General features: G+C 39.0%; 1 protein-coding gene across 2 annotated transcripts in view; it reads left to right on the forward strand.

Moving 5' to 3' along the window:
- The window catches only part of kcnh1a (potassium voltage-gated channel, subfamily H (eag-related), member 1a), a 57,667-nt gene that overhangs the window by 17,618 nt on the left and 22,052 nt on the right, over positions 1-17,997 (forward strand). Inside the window, exons 5-11 of one of the 2 annotated variants that reach the window (XM_055227170.1) lie at positions 1,030-1,148; positions 2,526-2,937; positions 5,245-5,265; positions 6,514-6,523; positions 9,631-9,662; positions 14,072-14,249; positions 17,364-17,635. In XM_055227170.1, the coding sequence (XP_055083145.1) occupies positions 1,030-1,148; positions 2,526-2,937; positions 5,245-5,265; positions 6,514-6,523; positions 9,631-9,662; positions 14,072-14,249; positions 17,364-17,635 (1,044 nt within the window). The remainder of the gene's footprint in view (positions 1-1,029; positions 1,149-2,525; positions 2,938-5,244; positions 5,266-6,513; positions 6,524-9,630; positions 9,663-14,071; positions 14,250-17,363; positions 17,636-17,997) is intronic. The other variant, XM_055227171.1, reaches the window with a different exon arrangement.

Genomic DNA, 17,997 nt, shown 5'->3' on the forward strand with positions numbered 1-17,997 from the left:
TATTGATTTATTTTAGCCAGACTCTGCAGGAAGAGCAGCTCCGCACTTTTTTGAGAAAACTGGAACCAGCCAGGCAGCTCCATGAAAAGGGTCGATTTCTGTTCTGTAGATGAGGAAAAAAACTCTCCTCACAGTTAAATCATGTCACTTTTTTGCCAAGAAATAAACTAAAATAAGAGTTTTTTATGGTTTCAATTTAATTTCCATGGAGTCATGCAAGCCACCTCAAGAAAAATCTGTTGAGGTTTGTCTACTGATCTGAATCTCAACATCAACATCATTGGTTGAGCTGATGGTGCAATTCCAGCTCCCACAGATGAATACGATCATTTTGTCCTTGGGCAAGACACTTTGCCCCCAGTGTCTGTTTACGCTGATGTATGAATGTATGTGTGAATATGTGGATGTACTATGAGTGCCTTGAAGGTGGAAAAGCATTATATAAAAATTTGACTATTTACCATTTAAGTTTTTGGGGCTTCTGTAGGATCCAGTCTCGTTCTGTATGCTCTTGTATCCAGATGGTGCTGCCAATTCACTGCAAACTGCGCACATTACACAAAAAAGCATTGTTTAAAACACTGAAATCATTCTCTTGTAGAAGTAGGCGTTTCAGTTTCATTTATTCATTTTGAGCACAGGTACACCTCACAATCTGTTCTTACACAAGCTCGAAAATGAACTAAAACATCATATTATGGGTGTATATATTTATACACATCAGTGAATTAAAACATTACGTACTGGTTTTAGTTTAGATTGAAGGCTTGCGAAGTAAAGAATGCCCGCGGTTTGGTAATCTCATATTTAATAGAATTCTTAAGCAGCCTCATAGATCATTTACTGACTCAACATATTACTTCTAGACCCAGACCACTTCAAATAATTTATGCATAACTGGTCCGCAAGTTCCCCTGATAGAAAGTACACGGTCTACTCTTTCTCATGTGCGTCGTAGAGTTTTCTTGACTTGAGAGGTTGTTTACTTGTCTGAGAGCACTTTGCATTCTGTGTGTTTACGCTCCACAGGTTGGGGGAAGTTTGCTCGTCTAACTCGGGCCCTCACCAGCAGCCGTGGCGTTCTCCAGCAGCTCCAGCCCACCGTTCACAAGGGGGAGAACGTCCACAAGCACTCGCGCTTAGCTGAGGTTTGCATTACGCATTACAATACATCTAGCTCACAGGCTTGTTTCACAATGGTTTCTCATTAAGGCAAGGCAAGGCGGGTTGATTTGCATAGCACAAATCATACACAAAGTAATTCAAAGTGCTGTACAGAATAACAAAGACATTAAAATCACAATACAGTGGTCCCTCGTTTATCGCGGGAGTTACATTAAAAAAATAACCCGCAATAGGCGAAATCCGCGAAGTATCAGCTTTATTTTTTACAATTATTATATCACCACACACTTTATACACTTTTCTCACACAGGCATTAACATTTTCTCACATTTCTCTCTCGTTTAAACTCTCTCAAAGTTCAAACCTTCGTAGGCGTCTTTGTCGGTGCAGAACGTTTCATCGACATTGTGGGTTTTGTCGGGGAGAAAACAAATTGCAAACATACAGCACTTCAGAGTCACACTGAGATCCAACGTTTATGTAAATTTGTCTGAACACATTCTGTACTGGACAGGAGACACGGCACGGAGGAGACTGATGGACAATGGTCTACAGTCCAACAGCCAATCAGGACAAAGAACACTATGCACGTTCATACACTCTGTAAAAAAAACAAACATGTAAAATTGCACAAAAAAAAACATGAACAGCAAGGCCACGAAGGTGAACCGCGATATAGTGAGGGACAACTGTACAACAAATCAAAACATAAATAATCATCAGAAAATTACATTCTTCCTGAAGTTGTGAGACAGGCCTCTACTTTGACAATGTTTAAATCCAGGCTCAAAACGGTTCTGTTTATCTGTGCATGTGACTGAAAGGTTTTTATCCTGCACTCTTCCCTTTTAATGTTCATTTTATGATTTTTATTTATGATTATTTATGTTTTGATTTGTTGTATTGTCCTTTATTTATTTTGGTACAGGGGTGGTGGCACGCAACGAAATGATGTTAAACCCGGGTGTAGAACAAAACAGAAGTGTGGAGATGTGGTAAAAAATGATAAAGTAAATTTATTCTTACAAAAATGGTGTTCAAAAGTGAATACAAATTAAACAACTAGATAATATAAAAAAATAAACTAAATAACCAAACAAATGCTGATGTGGTGCGCGCTCTGAGCTTTTATTCCCGAGTTGATTGCTGGACCGCTCCAGCGGCTCAACCGGTGGGTGGATCTGCGTAAGCGGAGGCAAGGCCAAAACAACAGGACTGGTCCGTAACACGTTCTTATTCTGTAAAGCACTTTGAATTACTTTGTGTAGAATTGTGCTGTACAAATAAACGTGCAAAACCCTTTCAGTCTTGTGCACAGCTAAATAGAACCGTTTTGAGCCTGGATTTAAACATTGTCAAAGCATGAATAAAAGCCTTTTTTTTTTTCCTTTCTCTCTCAGGTCCTCCAGCTGGGCTCCGATATCCTACCTCAGTACAAGCAAGAGACCCCCAAGACCCCTCCACACATCATCCTGCACTACTGTCTATTTAAAACCACATGGGATTGGGTGATTCTCATTCTAACTTTCTACACGGCCATCATGGTTCCCTACAACGTTTCCTTCAAGACCAAGCAGAACAACGTGACGTGGCTGGTGGTGGACAGTATCGTGGATGTGATTTTCCTGGTGGACATCGTGTTGAATTTCCACACGACCTTTGTGGGGCCGGCGGGGGAGGTGATATCTGACCCCAAGCTGATCCGCATGAACTATCTGAAGACCTGGTTTGTCATAGACCTGCTGTCCTGCCTGCCCTACGACGTCATCAACGCATTTGAGAACGTGGACGAGGTGAGTGAGAACAGGTGGAGCAGAGGCAGCCGCCTTTTTGCAGTCGTCTGTTGCGTTGTCTTTATTTATTTATTTATTTATTTATAATTGTGTTAAACTGCAGATCTTAGCAAAAACAAAGTAAAGGCAAAAATAAACAGTTGAATGCCAAAAATATATCTGGAAGTCTGAATACCTAAAAAATAATAGACAAATCTGTGTAATTCAAGACGGTATAGACGATAGACAGTATAAAGAGTCGAATTTTGAGTCAAGTTCCACATATGTAATTCCGACCACGAGTATTATAGCAACCAAAGAGCCAATCCGGAGCGAGGCTGTTGATGCCTCCCAGGCCAGCTCCGCCACACTCAGTTTTCTTTCTGCGTTCTAGCGTTCTAAATAGGAAGTGATCATCTTCTTCATGATCGTGGATAGTGCCATTGGCTATATCCATTTATATAGTCTATGGTACAGACTGTAACAACAAAAGCCCCACACAGTCAAACATGGGACCAGATTGATACAAATAATAATGCATTGGATTTATATAGTATGTTTCAAGACTCCAGAAGTGCTTTACAGTGTCTGCGTACACTGGTGTATGAATGTAAAGTGATGTAAAGTGCTTCGAATGCCTTGAAGGTGAAAAAGCGCTATATAAAAATGTGACCATGTGACCATTATTCCTTCACTCTTTTCGTGGTGCTGCTGAGCTACTAATGGAGCCACAGCTGCCCTTGGGACGACTGACAGAAGTGAGGCTGAAAATCTGCTCCATCAGCTCCTCTGACCATCTGTAATTGCTCACACGCCATTTCAAACTAATTCTTTGGTAATGTTTGTGTACCAAAGTGTGTGTTTAGTGGACACTGCTGGAAACATTTGAGGTCCTGCAATATAATTTATGTAAAATCTGCCAAAAATAATCAATCAATCAAGTAGAAATTGTAACTTGAATCACTGCAATTAGCAAAACACACAGGCTCAAACATAACATAAATTCATGTGAACTTACAGTTTTGGGAAGTAACTGAACGCATGTACCGAAAATACATATTCTGAATACTAATTTTGAGTAACTGTTCTGGTAGAGTTACTTTTTCATTTGGTAGTACTCAGAATACAGTTACTTTTCTAAATGTGTGCAGCTCTGGACATAAATTAATGCATAACAAACAAAAATAAATCTGTTTGTAATACTGTGACATATTTTTACACTCACTATAATATAATGCAGTGTAGTGTAAAAGTATTCAAAGTATTCAGAACACAGTACTCTGATTGGCCGATGTAACAGAAAACATTACAAAATACATTTTTATTTGGGTATTCAGTATTCTCTAACTAAAATTGAAAGTATTCTTCCCATCTATAGACTGCATGTATAAATGGACTAAACTATTAGCCTCGACATTCCAGATAGGAAGTAATCATGAGCGCGCTTCTGGCTCCATCGACTCTGGCTCCAGTTCACTTTATATTAGAAAACTGTCACCCCTCTGTGTAACTGCTGCTGTCAGACTCGTTATTCTGGTCTTAAAATGTTCGTATTAACCCATTCAACATTATCCTGGTGTTTTTATTTCACTATTGTGTTCATAAGTCAAGATATGAACATTAATAACAGACAAATCAGACGCCTTATTTCCCTGAGGTTGCTCCCGGTAGCATTAGCAACAGCTTTTACTGACAGTGTTGTTAAGCGCCCGCTCCCTGCTAAACCAGAGGTGCAGACGGGAAGGGGCGTTACCTTCAACAGCCTGGCTCTGGATTGGCTCTTTGGTTGCTATGATACTCACGGTCGGACTTCCAAATGTGGAACTTGGCTCCCAAATCACCCCACCCCACGCTCACTTAGTCCTTTTCTTTATACAGTCTATGTTCCCGTCACTGCTTACAAGTCGTTTCCCGACCGGATCTGAACCCTCTCACGAAGCAAATCTATTAATCATTTAACATTTACCCAGAAAAAGTAAATAAATAAAAAAATTCTGTCTTCTTCACAAACGTCAGGACAGGTTTTTCAGTTTGAAAGGTCACTCCGGTACGCTCAAACGCTCATATCACGTTTCATATCATCGCTATCTCATTTGTGTGTTTTATTTACACTTGGCAGATTTCCCCCCCACCCAGTCAACCCGTGTTGTTTTGTGTTGTGTAAAAATACGGACTCCATAATGATTTGCTTGTTTGTGAATTTATAAATGCCGGGGACATAATGAGGCGTGTGTGCGAGCGCTATCACAGGATCTTCAGATAATTGGCACATTTTAATTGGGAAAGGAGAGTTGTGTTATTAAACTGACACATTGTGCTGCATCAACATCACCTCAAAGTCATTAAGAGCCTGGGAGAGTTGGGATGGGTAAAAAAGACAGAACCATTAACCACTAAGTAAATGTATTCAAGTTATTCAATGCAATCAGTTAACCAGAGGAGAGGAGCATTCGTCTTAATGTAGTGAGGGAGTCCAAATTCATAACTATTTTGGATTAAACAAAAACGTAGTAAAAGAAAAATTAAAATCTGTCAACTGGACAAATCGTTGTAGGATTGAAGACGTTTGGCTGGTCAGATTACTGCTGGACACTGCCTTATATCTGTCTGAAGGGAGGAGCTAACGACACTGAAACTAACAAAAATAACTAACAACCACCTGGACGACTGCGGGATTAAACTGACATTAAACAGAAACAATGAGCTAGAGCAGGAGTCTCAAACTCAAGGCCTGGGAGCCAATTGCGGCCCGCGAGACGATATTTTGTGTAGGACAATATGAAAGTTTAATGTTAGTGCGGCGTTAACAAGTTGTGTGTAGACGCTTCCTCCAAATCTGTAAACACCAAACGCACGTGTCACTCGCGCTGTGGTCAGCTGTTTGTTCTCCCGTCACAAAAGATTCGACAAATAACAATGTATATCCATAAAATCCACAAGAATTGGCATGTTTCCTCGTGTATGTTGAAAGCAGTGATGACGTTTCCTTCTTGCCTCATCCAGACTCCAGATAATTTGAGTTTGAGACCCCTGAGCTAGAGCATGTGGCGATCCAGAAGAAATACACGTAATCTTTTAAATGTGTGTAAGGAATTATTTTGTGTTTGTAGCAGAGTGGGCAGTTAAATATGTTTAGCTTCTGTTGTTTTTGTATATGTGCATTTGGATCTGACCATAGACAGTATAAAGAAGTGGACTAAGCGAGTGTGACGTCACCCATAGTGTTCAACTCCAGTCCAATGAAGCTCATCGAGGCTAGAGCAGTTATAGCGGCGAATTTGGGGCCGAGTTCTATATCACGAGCGGGTTAATACAAACATTTTAAGACCAAAACGACGAGTCTGACATCAGCAGTTATAGAGAGAGGGGCCACAGTTTTCTAATGTAAAGTGAATTGGAGTCAGAGTTCAAGAAGTCGGAAGCGCGCCCATACTTTTTCTGTTTAGAGCGCGGCGGCTAGCAGGTTAGCTATGTCCTTTTATACATACAGTCTATGGGTCTGACACATTGGAATTTTGACTCATTGTGTTGGCAGATGCGCTCCTGAAAAGCACAAATAGGATGGATATCTCTCCCACTATCAAATAATTGTGTTTTTTTTTCTTTTGCGCTGCAGCAGATAAAATGTAATCAGAATGTTCTTTGGAGATTCCCTGGTTCTACCCACTCGGCCTCTCTCACATACAGTATACAGTAGATTGATTAAATGGAGCCCGCAGGATGACACTTGCCACTTTTCATTATGTGGATGCATCATTGTGCCGCTGCGTGTGTGTGTATGTGTGTGTGTGTGCTCAGACATGTCGCTGCTTGTGTGTGTGTATGTGTGTGTGTGTGCGGGCTGCGGGCTGCGTCTCTTAAGTGCTGCGTTTGCATTTATTCGGGCTCTCCAGAGGTGTCTCCAGCTTAGACACAAAACACTGCAGTGAAACGGGGTTTGATTGGGGAGGTTCTCGCTCTCTCGGATTTGCAGCTGCAGCGTTTCTGACCTCTTCTAGTCTTTCAACAGTTCAGCACAGGAAACGCTGACAGCAGTTCAGATGACCAGAGGAAAACGCAGCCATTATGGTCAGCAGATACAATTTTGGGAATACTTTTTGGAACTATGCCCCAAACTAAACGATGTATTTAAAAACTACAGCGCCGTACAAAAGTGGCCCTTCTCCGCGGTGTTATATAAACGTGTATACTGTAAACGTTAAAGCCAAAATACGGAGTTCAGAGGTGACTTTTTGTTTCTCAGCGTGCTATGATCTTTCTGGAGTGCAGCCATTTTGATACCGTACAGTTCTGGTGTAAGAAAACACGCCAAATTTCTTCCTAGTTGTTTATTTTCTGAGCAGAAGGGCTACTGCAGGCCTTAACCCACGCCAAAACAAGAGCAAAAGAAGAACAGCGGTCTCCAAAAACAGACCCGAAACTGACGAACCTTCACAGCAACTTGTCGGCATGGCAACCAAGTGTCACATGTAAAAGTAGTGACGTTAGCAACACATAAACGGATACTAGAACAATAGAAAGGGTCAGCTCTGGAGTAAACACATAATATCAGGTCATTACAACATCTCCCTCAACTCTTTCCAATTATACGGGCTGTAATGAGCAGCCACATTATACAATCTTATGGTAAAGAGGATTAAACAAAAACGTACATATATTTGCCGTTTATTTAGCTCATGTAAGGCTATAGATTTTATCAAGCCTCAATCCATTTCAAACCTGTTCTTATCTCTAAACTCTATACATTTATCAAGTTTATTTCTATTTTCTACATTTAAAACAACTTGAGCTGACCAAAGTGCTTCAAATAAATATGAAACAGGAGCCAGTGCAGGTTTTACACATGGATCTATTAAAATAACATAATATAATACATGATTATATTTCGTTATAAATGCTGTTTTATGTTTACATTTATCATTTCATATTGATAGATTTAATATTTTATTTATCTAAATAAGTAAAATTTATTTGAATGCATTTTTGTTAATTTTTTACATAAATATGTTACTGTCATTTTAAGAGCGAGAGCATGCACTAGAAAAAAAAACAAGGAACATGCAAAGGAACACGCAATGGAGCACGCAAAATGTTGTTTTTTGTGTGTGTGTTCCTTTTTTTGTGTAGAAAAGGCAAAATACAAATAAATCAGGCACTGTACAAAATACTACATAGATCAATAGTTCAATTTGCAGAGAAAAACAAAAACAAAAAGTGGGGCAAATATTTCTACATAAAAATAAATAACAAAGTAAAAATACAGGGCTTTTTTTATTTTTTATTTTTTTTATTTATAAATCTTTTTTTTCCATAAATGAAAGAAGTTTGAATGCACTTTTAGACTTGACAAGGGTCAGAGATTTACAGAAAAGTCCAAACTCATTCCTCCATTGAGTAAAGTTTGGAGTAGATTTAAAAACACGATGTGGAAAAGCTGGATGGTTTTCTTACAAGACTACGGTCTTGTTTTTTTTATAAGACAATTTTGCAAAACTGCACATTAAACTTTTGTCATTCTTTTTACATCAGAGTCCAGGGGGAGTTATTTTCTCTTCAATAAAAACACACGAGTGACACCAACGACAAAAACTAGGCCTTAACCCGCACATGCAGCGTTCTGGACATAATGTAAGTTTTATGCTCACTATCTGAAAATACGGCCCTGCCTGAAGACGACTTTTCCCACCAAACGCGTTAAATGAGTTGTGAGCGTGCTCTTAAAACACGAGCCTTCACTGCAGCTGCCGTTTCCCTCGGACTGAATGGAAGCAGCTAAACAATCACTGGCGATATTAAACTTCTACTAAAACATGAATGACTTTTATGACAGATTCTCCCAAAAGAACAAAAGTCTAGTTCAAAATGAAACATGCTGCAGATTTGGCACACACACGTTTCATGGGTTTGATTTGCTTTACACATAGAGACATGGATGAACTTAAAGGGGATGTGACTTTTAACTATGTTCTAATGTTTTTTGTTTATTTAGTCATTAAATAGAGTTGTATTTTTCATTTGTCTTGGGATGTTTGAGTGATCCAGCATGGCACTGTCCCATTTCTATAAGTTATCTTAGATCCAAATGTAAAAATAAAAATATACATGATACTTTAATACCTAAAAAGCATAAAATGTCTATGGTCTAATGTAAAGTAAATAATACACACATATATATAGAATTGACTTAAGTAAAATGCATTAATATTGGTATAAATCCAGATGTAGAGGTTATATTAGCTCATAAATCAGAGCATTTTTTCCCTGTATCTTGCTATTTTGCCTAGGGATGCACTGATACCGATACCGATACTGGTCTTGAGCATCGGCGCCAATCAAGTATCTGTTCCATGATATCGGTTAAGCTGATATCCCGGTAATAATAAGACTATTTTCAGGCTGATTTTGGCCTAAAACGTCTCATAATGTTTGAACTTTTATTCAGTTGGATCTCTCGTGTAATAAATTAACTGTGTTTTAAAAAAATAAATGCCATTTTTCTGTCGATATGCTGTTTAATATCAGGTTAAAGTCAAAATATCGATATCAGAACGGTATCAGAACTGAAAAAGTGAATGTGAGTGAGAGCAGCTGGATAATCACAGGGGATACTTAAGTTCTACTAAAGTGTGGATGGCTTTTATGGTGTTTTTCCCGTCAGGTTTCCAAACAGTGAGAGGAGGGAGGGTTTATTATGAAGAGTCTCCTGTCAAAGTTGTTCTCCGCGAGCTTACAGCCCGCCGCCCCGCTCAGGCCAAAACTCGATGTGTCATGTTGCTTTGTGCTGACTGACAACCCAGGAACAACCAAAACAATAACAGTACATACAAAAACGCTCGCAAAAACTCCGCCTTAAATATGTCTGGGAAAAGAATAATAAGTTTGTAAGAAAACACACAAAAAATATTAAATCCATTATTATTATGTGTGTTATAATGTTGTTTCCTCGTCACAAACAGACCTGGAGTTGTGTTTTGTTTCATTCACACATGTTTAACACAAACAAACCTGCATATTTAGGCTGAGCTCTTCTCTCAAACGAAAAACACTCTGTTCCACCTTGTGATGTCATCATGTGGTAATACAGGAAGTGCTCCACTGTGTTTTTAAACTCCACGCACCTTCACTAGACTCATTTGGATATTTTCATGCCTGGAATTGCCGATCTCTGCTAAACTAAAAGGAGCTGTTAACTTGAAAACTATCACTTCATGACATCACAAGGTGGAACAGAGCATTTTGAGCTTTGGAGATGCTGACAGACATAATAAAGTGTTACTCAAACATGTGCGAATGAAACAAAACACAACTCCAGGTCTGTTTTTGATGAGGAAACAACATTATAACATGACTTAAAGCTCACAAAAGTAAATTTCATGTAATGTAAGACCTTTACATGCAACATTTTATTGTTTTAATGTTCTTTTCTGTACAATTTTAGCATGGGGTTAAACTTCTCGTTCCATTCTACCACTTATTTTTGACACCCACCCATGATCCTCCGTTAAAATGTGACATGAGGAGACGCTCGTGATGAAAAATGCTTGTAGGTTTTATGTTTATTGAAAATTAGAGATAGACCGATATATTGATTGGCTGATATATCGTGCAGATATTTGGCCTTTTTAGTGAATTGGCTATTGGCCTTAAGTCTCTAGCGTAAGCCGCCATTTTGTTTTGGTCGATCTGCTGCATAAAGAGCTTTATTTGAACAACTATCTGACAAAACATGATTACACAGCTCTGTTATAAGCTTGTGGTAAAAAACAGGGGCTGTGGGTGAGTTTGTAGTAAATTCTAATGACAAAAAATCAAAATCAGCTCAAAAATATTGTCATTCTCGAGCACAGGCCGATACAGAGCTCAGCCATCTGCTTCTCTGAATTCTTAAACAATCACTGTCGGCATCGGCCATGAAAACCCCATATCGGTCCATCTCTATTTAAAATCTTGTCTCTTTATTCATCGAGCCTTACATGTATTTCATTTTTGTTTTCATCCCTTTATTTTCTTTTGCATGGCCCCTCCCACTTCTGCCTGTGTTGTTGCATGGACGAAGAACTGGAACCACCGAGCACTCACTCAAGTAGGCTTTAGTTTGATCAGAATGTGATGCTTTTTGACTGTTTGTGCCATATTATTTCTGTATTTTTTTTTTTTATCTTATTTACACAAGGAGAGCCCAAAAACAAAACAAAACAGTATACTGCATTTTACTATTCCACTTGTAAAACCTAATCCACAAACGTAGACAGTCTGTATAAGCAATGTAAAGCCGTTTATCTGGAAAAGCCCACTGCAGCTTCAGCACAGACATCCATCATCGTAGTGGAGTGTGTGAGGCATGTAGAAACAACAGCTCTGTGGATATGAAACGCTGTTGAAGGCAGAAAACGGCATCTGTCCATAGAGCACAAAAGTCTAGTTCAAAATGAAACATACGCCGCACGTTTCATGGGTTTAATTTACCTTACGCACAGAGACACGGATGAACTTAAAGCGGACGACTTACGTGACTTTTAACCATGTTCTAATGTTGTTGTTTTTTTCCATTTTTCATTAACTAAAGTTGTATTTTTCGTTTGTCCATGCAGGTTTGGTTAACCCTGTTTGGCAACGTCCCATTTTTATAAGTTATCTTTGATTAAAATGTAAAAATAAAAATATACACGATATTTTATTACTAAATATCTAAAAAAAAAAAGTAAAATGCATTCATATTATTATAAATCCAGATGTATAGGTTATATTAGCTCATAAGACGGAGCATTGTTGCCTTATATCTTCCTATTTTGCCTAGGGATGCATAGACACCGATACCGATACTGGTCTTGAGGTGCCAATCAAGTATCGGTTCCATAATATCGGTTAAGCTATTATCCTGGTTGCTCCTTTGAGAGGATGTAATAATAAGACTATTTTTAGGCTGATCTTGGCCTAAAACGTCATAAAAGTTCCATTTTCTGTCTCTATACTGATACTGGTTAATATTGGGTAGCGGCACATGCTTAAAAATATCAAAATATCGATATTGGTGCCAGAACTGAACAAGCTAGATAGATGCATCCCTCATTTTGCCTTGGCGGAGGTCATTATGGACAGTGATAAACACCAAACTATATTCATGCTCCTTTCTATGAACTTCCTCTATATTTTGGTGCATAGTTTTACATCGACCGTCAGAATAATCACTATATCGACGTGTGAAAGCTGCAACAACATATTTTGGAGCTCAGTATTTATTGCATGTACAGTTTCTTTGCAAAAGTAGAGATTTTTGACATTTTTATGTAAGAAAGTCAGATTTGAGCTGTAGAGGGTGGAATAAATTACTTCTATGGCTGATTATTAGTTTGTTTTTTGCAGCTCAGGCCTTTTAATGAAACTGTTTATTTAAAAATGTGTTTATTGTCAGTGGCGTAAAGTAGTTTTAGTATTATTGTTTGATAGTTTGAGCTTCAGAGAGCTTTACAGAATAAAAAAGACATTAAAAACACAAGTACCGACAATATCTCAATGTGTACAGAGAGTGTTTGCCCACTGATCTGAAGGTTGCCGGTTCGAATCCCAATCTCAGCGTAAACATCATCGATTTCCAGGTTAGTGGCGCCGAATCCAGCTCCCAAAATGTGCTATTATGACAGTCCTAGTAATACAGCGTTACAGAATGATTAGTCAAAAGGTTAACATTAGGTTAATATGACCCTCACAAATCTTTATCCGCGCTTACGATTTGAATATCTGAAACACCTCCATTTTCTTTTATATTTGAATTCTGTGGTCTATGACATGAGAAAAGGACCTTTCATTTCTTCGCTTTTAACTACCCATTTACTCACCATATGAAATCTTAATTACAACAGTTCTGGGGCTGAATAATCCTTAAATTATTGATGTGGTCGTAGAATACATGAATCCCTAATGTGCTAAAAGGTTTTGGCTGTACCGACGCACTATTCTTAACGACAAGGCGTATTTCACGTTTTTGGCTCGTCGCTATCGCTCACGTTACTATACCGCCGTCTATTTATATCCTGGTTTATACAGTGATAAACTTTTGGGCTAATCCGTGTTTACAGAGTGCAGCAAAACTCCAGTGTGCCGGTAATTGAATTGTGTTGGAGAGTGGGGCCTGTAAAAAGATTTGAGGCGAGCTGAGGTGTCTGGCAGCCTGTGTGTGAGATTGGATCAGATGACAGTGAACGCTGCAGTAGTACTCACATTGCAGACCGCAGCACATTAGCCAAATCGATACCTCCCTCTCCTCCCTGACGCACAAACGCACACACACACGCAGCACCCAAAAGATATCGTCTGCACTGACAAACTAGAAAGGAGACTGATGCGATTTCCGTTGTCTCTTTAAATCATTGAGTGGGTGTTTAGGTATAGATTTTAGCTGAGTTGACGTTTGGCTTCTGGTTATGTAACGGACTAAGAAAAGTAGCGTTATATCACAGAGCGCAGTAATGTTTGAGTTTTAAGACTATTTTTGTTCGTTTTTGCATATGCAGTTTGATCATTGTAGCTTTTTTTTTATTTTTTTACCCAAATTAATTTTTAACTTTTCTTACCAATTTTGTATTTGGATCCATTTGTGTACTCAAATAACCAGTGGCGGAACATAAAGTAAAAGTAGTAAAATATTGTACTTGAGTAAACATTTTAGGTATCTGTACTTTACTGGAGTAGATTTTAAAAGTGGATTTTTACTTTTACTTCACTACATTTGAGAGCAGTATCTGTACTTTCTACTCCACTACATTTTTGAGCAGGACTGAAAAGTAAAAGTACTTTTTATTATTGTTTGAGACCTGCTGAAAAGGCTGAGGATTTATTTTAACACGTTCATAATTTGAGCAAATAAAAATATACAAATAGAAACACCAAAAAAGTTATCGATTCAGCTCAAATCTTTATCAAAATCACCACATTTGAAGCTTTATAAGACTCAAAATCTACACGAAGTACTTGTTTTTACTCTTCAAGTACATTTCTAAACAGGTACTTTAATACTTTTACGAATTTTTTCATGCGATACTTATCCTTTACTTTTACGTGCGTATTTTTTTGCTCCTGTATCTGTACTTTTACTTAAGAAACAAAAGTGTGTACTTCTTCCACCACTGCAAATCACTACAAATGTTATTCACTGTAACTTAAAAACATAAAAACAGTATATTTTGTGTTTTTCCAGGGCATCAGCAGCCTGTTCAGCTCTCTCAAGGTGGTCCGGCTTCTGCGTTTGGGCCGGGTCGCTCGTAAACTGGACCATTACATCGAGTACGGGGCGGCGGTGCTGGTTCTGCTGGTGTGCGTCTTTGGACTCGCTGCTCACTGGCTCGCGTGTATTTGGTATGTGATGTTTTGACTCTATGACACCACTTTAGCACGACAGCATGTTTGTGTTGGCAAAGATTATCAGCTAATTACAACATGTAGTAGCTTAATTAGGCCAGGCACGTTTGTTTGTAGAGCAGAACTCGTACATAAAGTAATTCAAAGAGCTTTACAGAATAAGAAAGACATTAAAATCACTTCTTTACTATTACTTACACTGTTAATTATCATGTTTAATTTGCTTTTGGTAAGTACCCACTATACCTCAATGTTTACAGCTACTGCGGCTCAGTTTGTAGAGCGTTTGTCCACTGATCTGAAGGTTGGTGGTGCGATTCCAGCTCCCACAGCACAGATAAATGCTGGTGTGGTGTCCCTGGGCAAGACACTGGTGTATGAATGATGTAAAGCGCTTTGAGTGACTTGAAGGTGGAAACACGCCATATAAAAATGTTTTGCCCTGATGAAACTTGCGATTTTAACTTTATCTGCCATGTGGTAAGAACAGCTTTTAATTATTTTGTACTTTTTGAGTGCCTCAGTTTTTTTTCAGCTTTGTATTTGAGACTGATCCCTAAACTGAAGGGCAATTTTACACAGTCTACACACATCCAAATACCACTCTTGCCCTCTCAATTTTTGCATTAAAATCCAACCATTTATCATTTACATTCAGGCCTGGGTCTACATGGGTGCAAAGCGTGCATTGTAATCTCAGTTAAAAATATTTGCGCCCTCATTTCAGGAGCCTAAAATAATGCCACTTAAAGGCAGAGTATTAGGTTTGCTCCCCTTTGAAACTCAAATGCTCCTCAGTCAGGTTGGTCTGCACCTGGGTCTGGCTGCATAACATAAATATTGAATCTAGTTTGTAACTCAAAAGATTAAAACAAGTCCTGATACGTTCAAGGACAGTTCAGTTTCCAGTTTATACGGAATATTTTGAGGACTTTTACCTATTCAAAAGATTGTATATTTTGTCACGATAATAACTATATCTGTACTGTATTGTTTAACATATGATAGATGGAACAGTATATTTTTGAGGTCAGTATTCTCATGTGTAGTTTCTTTGCTCGACTGGGAAAGATTTGTTTATTTTTTTTAGCTATATTTTAAAATTTAAGCTGGAAAAGATTGAATTACTGACTTCTATGACTCATTACAGATGCAAACTAAGTATTAAAATGTTTTATTCTGCTGTTTATTTATTGTAGATAGAGTTTGTAATAATGCAGCTTCCACCTACATTGAAAAAAATGACCAAACTTTTGAAAAAACTACTAATCCGCTCTGTCCTATATGAACCGGAATTGCATAGTTCCAAAAAGATCCTCGGCTTTTGCTCAGTCGCTTTTTCTTTTCAAACCATCAGACAGTGGACATGGGGACATTTTATTGTGTTTTACTGCTAATATTATATGAGGAACTGATAGTCTTATGATGTAATTGTAATGAAATGTGTATTTTTAATGTGTGTTCACCTGCACAGGGACTGCAGATGGAAAACAACAGTAGCTAAATCTGGTGCATGCATTTGTTCAGTGTTTGTGGTTTAAGTCTGCTCTTGGTTTTTGCGTCAGTGGCATAAATTAGTTTCAATATTATCGTTTATCGGCTAGTTTTAGTCCTGGCTGTGGCAATGATGCAAAATTTTCATCACTCCAAACCCCATGAATTAATAGAGAGAGTATTTTTACTTGAGTAGACTAGTATACTTATGTAATAACCACTCTCCAACGCACATAACAGAAATAGCATGACCGGTAGTGAACAATTTAATTAAGACAGATAATGCATTAATTAGCTTTTCATTTTGTCAACATGTTTTCACTCATCGGGCGCTTTGTAGCTTAAAGCAAAGGAAGTGCTCTGCTGGTTTCAAGAGAGTTGGCTTTTTCCTCATTGATATGTAAATTTATGGGGTTCCCAGACCTTCTCAGTATAATCAGATCATGACCACTATAGGGGGCAAGTGTGGGACTAGCATTAGCACTCTATCATCTGTTCCAGTCGGATTTATCATGTCTATGGCTAAATCATTTTACTGTCCTAAATGTTACAGGCTCATATTTTGGCACGGGGCGTATGAAATATTTGGAAAAGTTGGAAAAAATACAGCAAATTATCATTATATCATCAGTTTACAAACGATTTTGTTGCTCCTATTGGCCATAATAACAAACACTCTTAGCAACAGTAGCTTAACATAAACATCATTGCGATTCCCACAGATGAATGCTGTTGTTGTGTCCTTGGGCAAGACACTTAACCATAGACTGTATAAAGGAAGTGTGATGTCACCCACAGCGTTCAGCTCCAGTCAGATGAAGCTAAAATGAATTGAAGCACTGCTCTATGGCGGACAGGAAGTCGGCCATATTGGATTGAAAATTGGCCACATTTTTCGCCATGTGTTTTCAAAACTTATCTACTCCGAGGTTTTTGGTCCAAATGAGCTCAGATTTCACATGCCACATCTAGACTCATGGGGATTCATACGGTATCCACGTTGTCACCACGAAATACAGCGCATCGAGGCTAGCAGTTACAGCGGCGGATTTGGAGTCAAGTTGCATATTAGGAATTCCAACCGCGAGTATCGTAGCAACCAAAGAGCCAATCGGGAGAGAGGCTGTTGAAGGTAACGCCTCTCCCTGCCCACACCGCTGGTTTAGCACGTTGCTAATGCTAACGGGAGCAACCTCAGGGAAAGAAGGCGCCCGATATGTCTGTTATTAATGTTCATATCTTGATTTATGGACACAATAGCGAAATAAAAACCCCAGGATCGAGCGGGTTAATATGAACATTTTAAGACCAAAATGGCGAGGTTGACGGCAGCAGTTACAGAGAGAGGGGACACAATTTTCCAATGTAAAGTGTGTTGGCTATTTGTATTTATGTATACAGTCTATGCACTTAACCCACCTCGCCCCCAGCAGCTGTGTACACTGGTGTATGAATGTGTGTGTGAATGGGTGAGTGGTTTCTCGATGTAAAGTGCTCTGAGTGCCTTGAAGGTGGAAAAGCGTTATGTAAAAATGTGACCGTTTACCATTTACCAAATAATGAGAATATGTAATTTGATTAAAACTCATTTATTAAATATGGCCTTCTCTCCCATAGGTACAGCATTGGCGACTATGAGATCATCGACGAGGAGACTAACATCGTTCGAATGGACAGCTGGCTGTATATCCTGGCAGAGACACTGGGCACGCCGTATCGCTTCAACACCAGCGGCTCGGGCAAGTGGGAGGGCGGCCCCAACAAGGACTCGGTCTACATCACGTCCCTGTACTTCACCATGACCAGTTTGACCTCCATCGGCTTTGGGAACATCGCACCCACCACAGACGGGGAGAAGATCTTCGCCGTGGCCATGATGATGATCGGATGTGAGTGAGGGTGTTTTGTTGCTGCGTTTCTGATGATACAACATTCTACGAGGCAATAATGTTGAACACAGGTGGAGGTCGAGATGAAGGTTTTTGTTGTGACACGGCGAGTTTTTGGGTTTAGACCTCCAATTCACTTTACATTAGAAAACTGTGGCCCCTCTCTCTGTAACTGCTGCTGTCAGGCTCATCATTTTGGTCTTAAAATGTTCATATTAACCCGCTCTACATGACCCAGGTGTTTTTATTTCGCTATTGTGTCCATAAATCAAGATATGAACATTAATAACAGACAAATCAGCTTCCTTCTTTCCCCGTGATTGCGCCCGCTAGCATTGGCAACAGGTTTCATTGACAGCGTT

Source organism: Periophthalmus magnuspinnatus, chromosome 15 (genome assembly GCF_009829125.3).
Source record: "Periophthalmus magnuspinnatus isolate fPerMag1 chromosome 15, fPerMag1.2.pri, whole genome shotgun sequence".
Taxonomy (NCBI): Eukaryota; Metazoa; Chordata; class Actinopteri; order Gobiiformes; family Gobiidae; genus Periophthalmus; species Periophthalmus magnuspinnatus.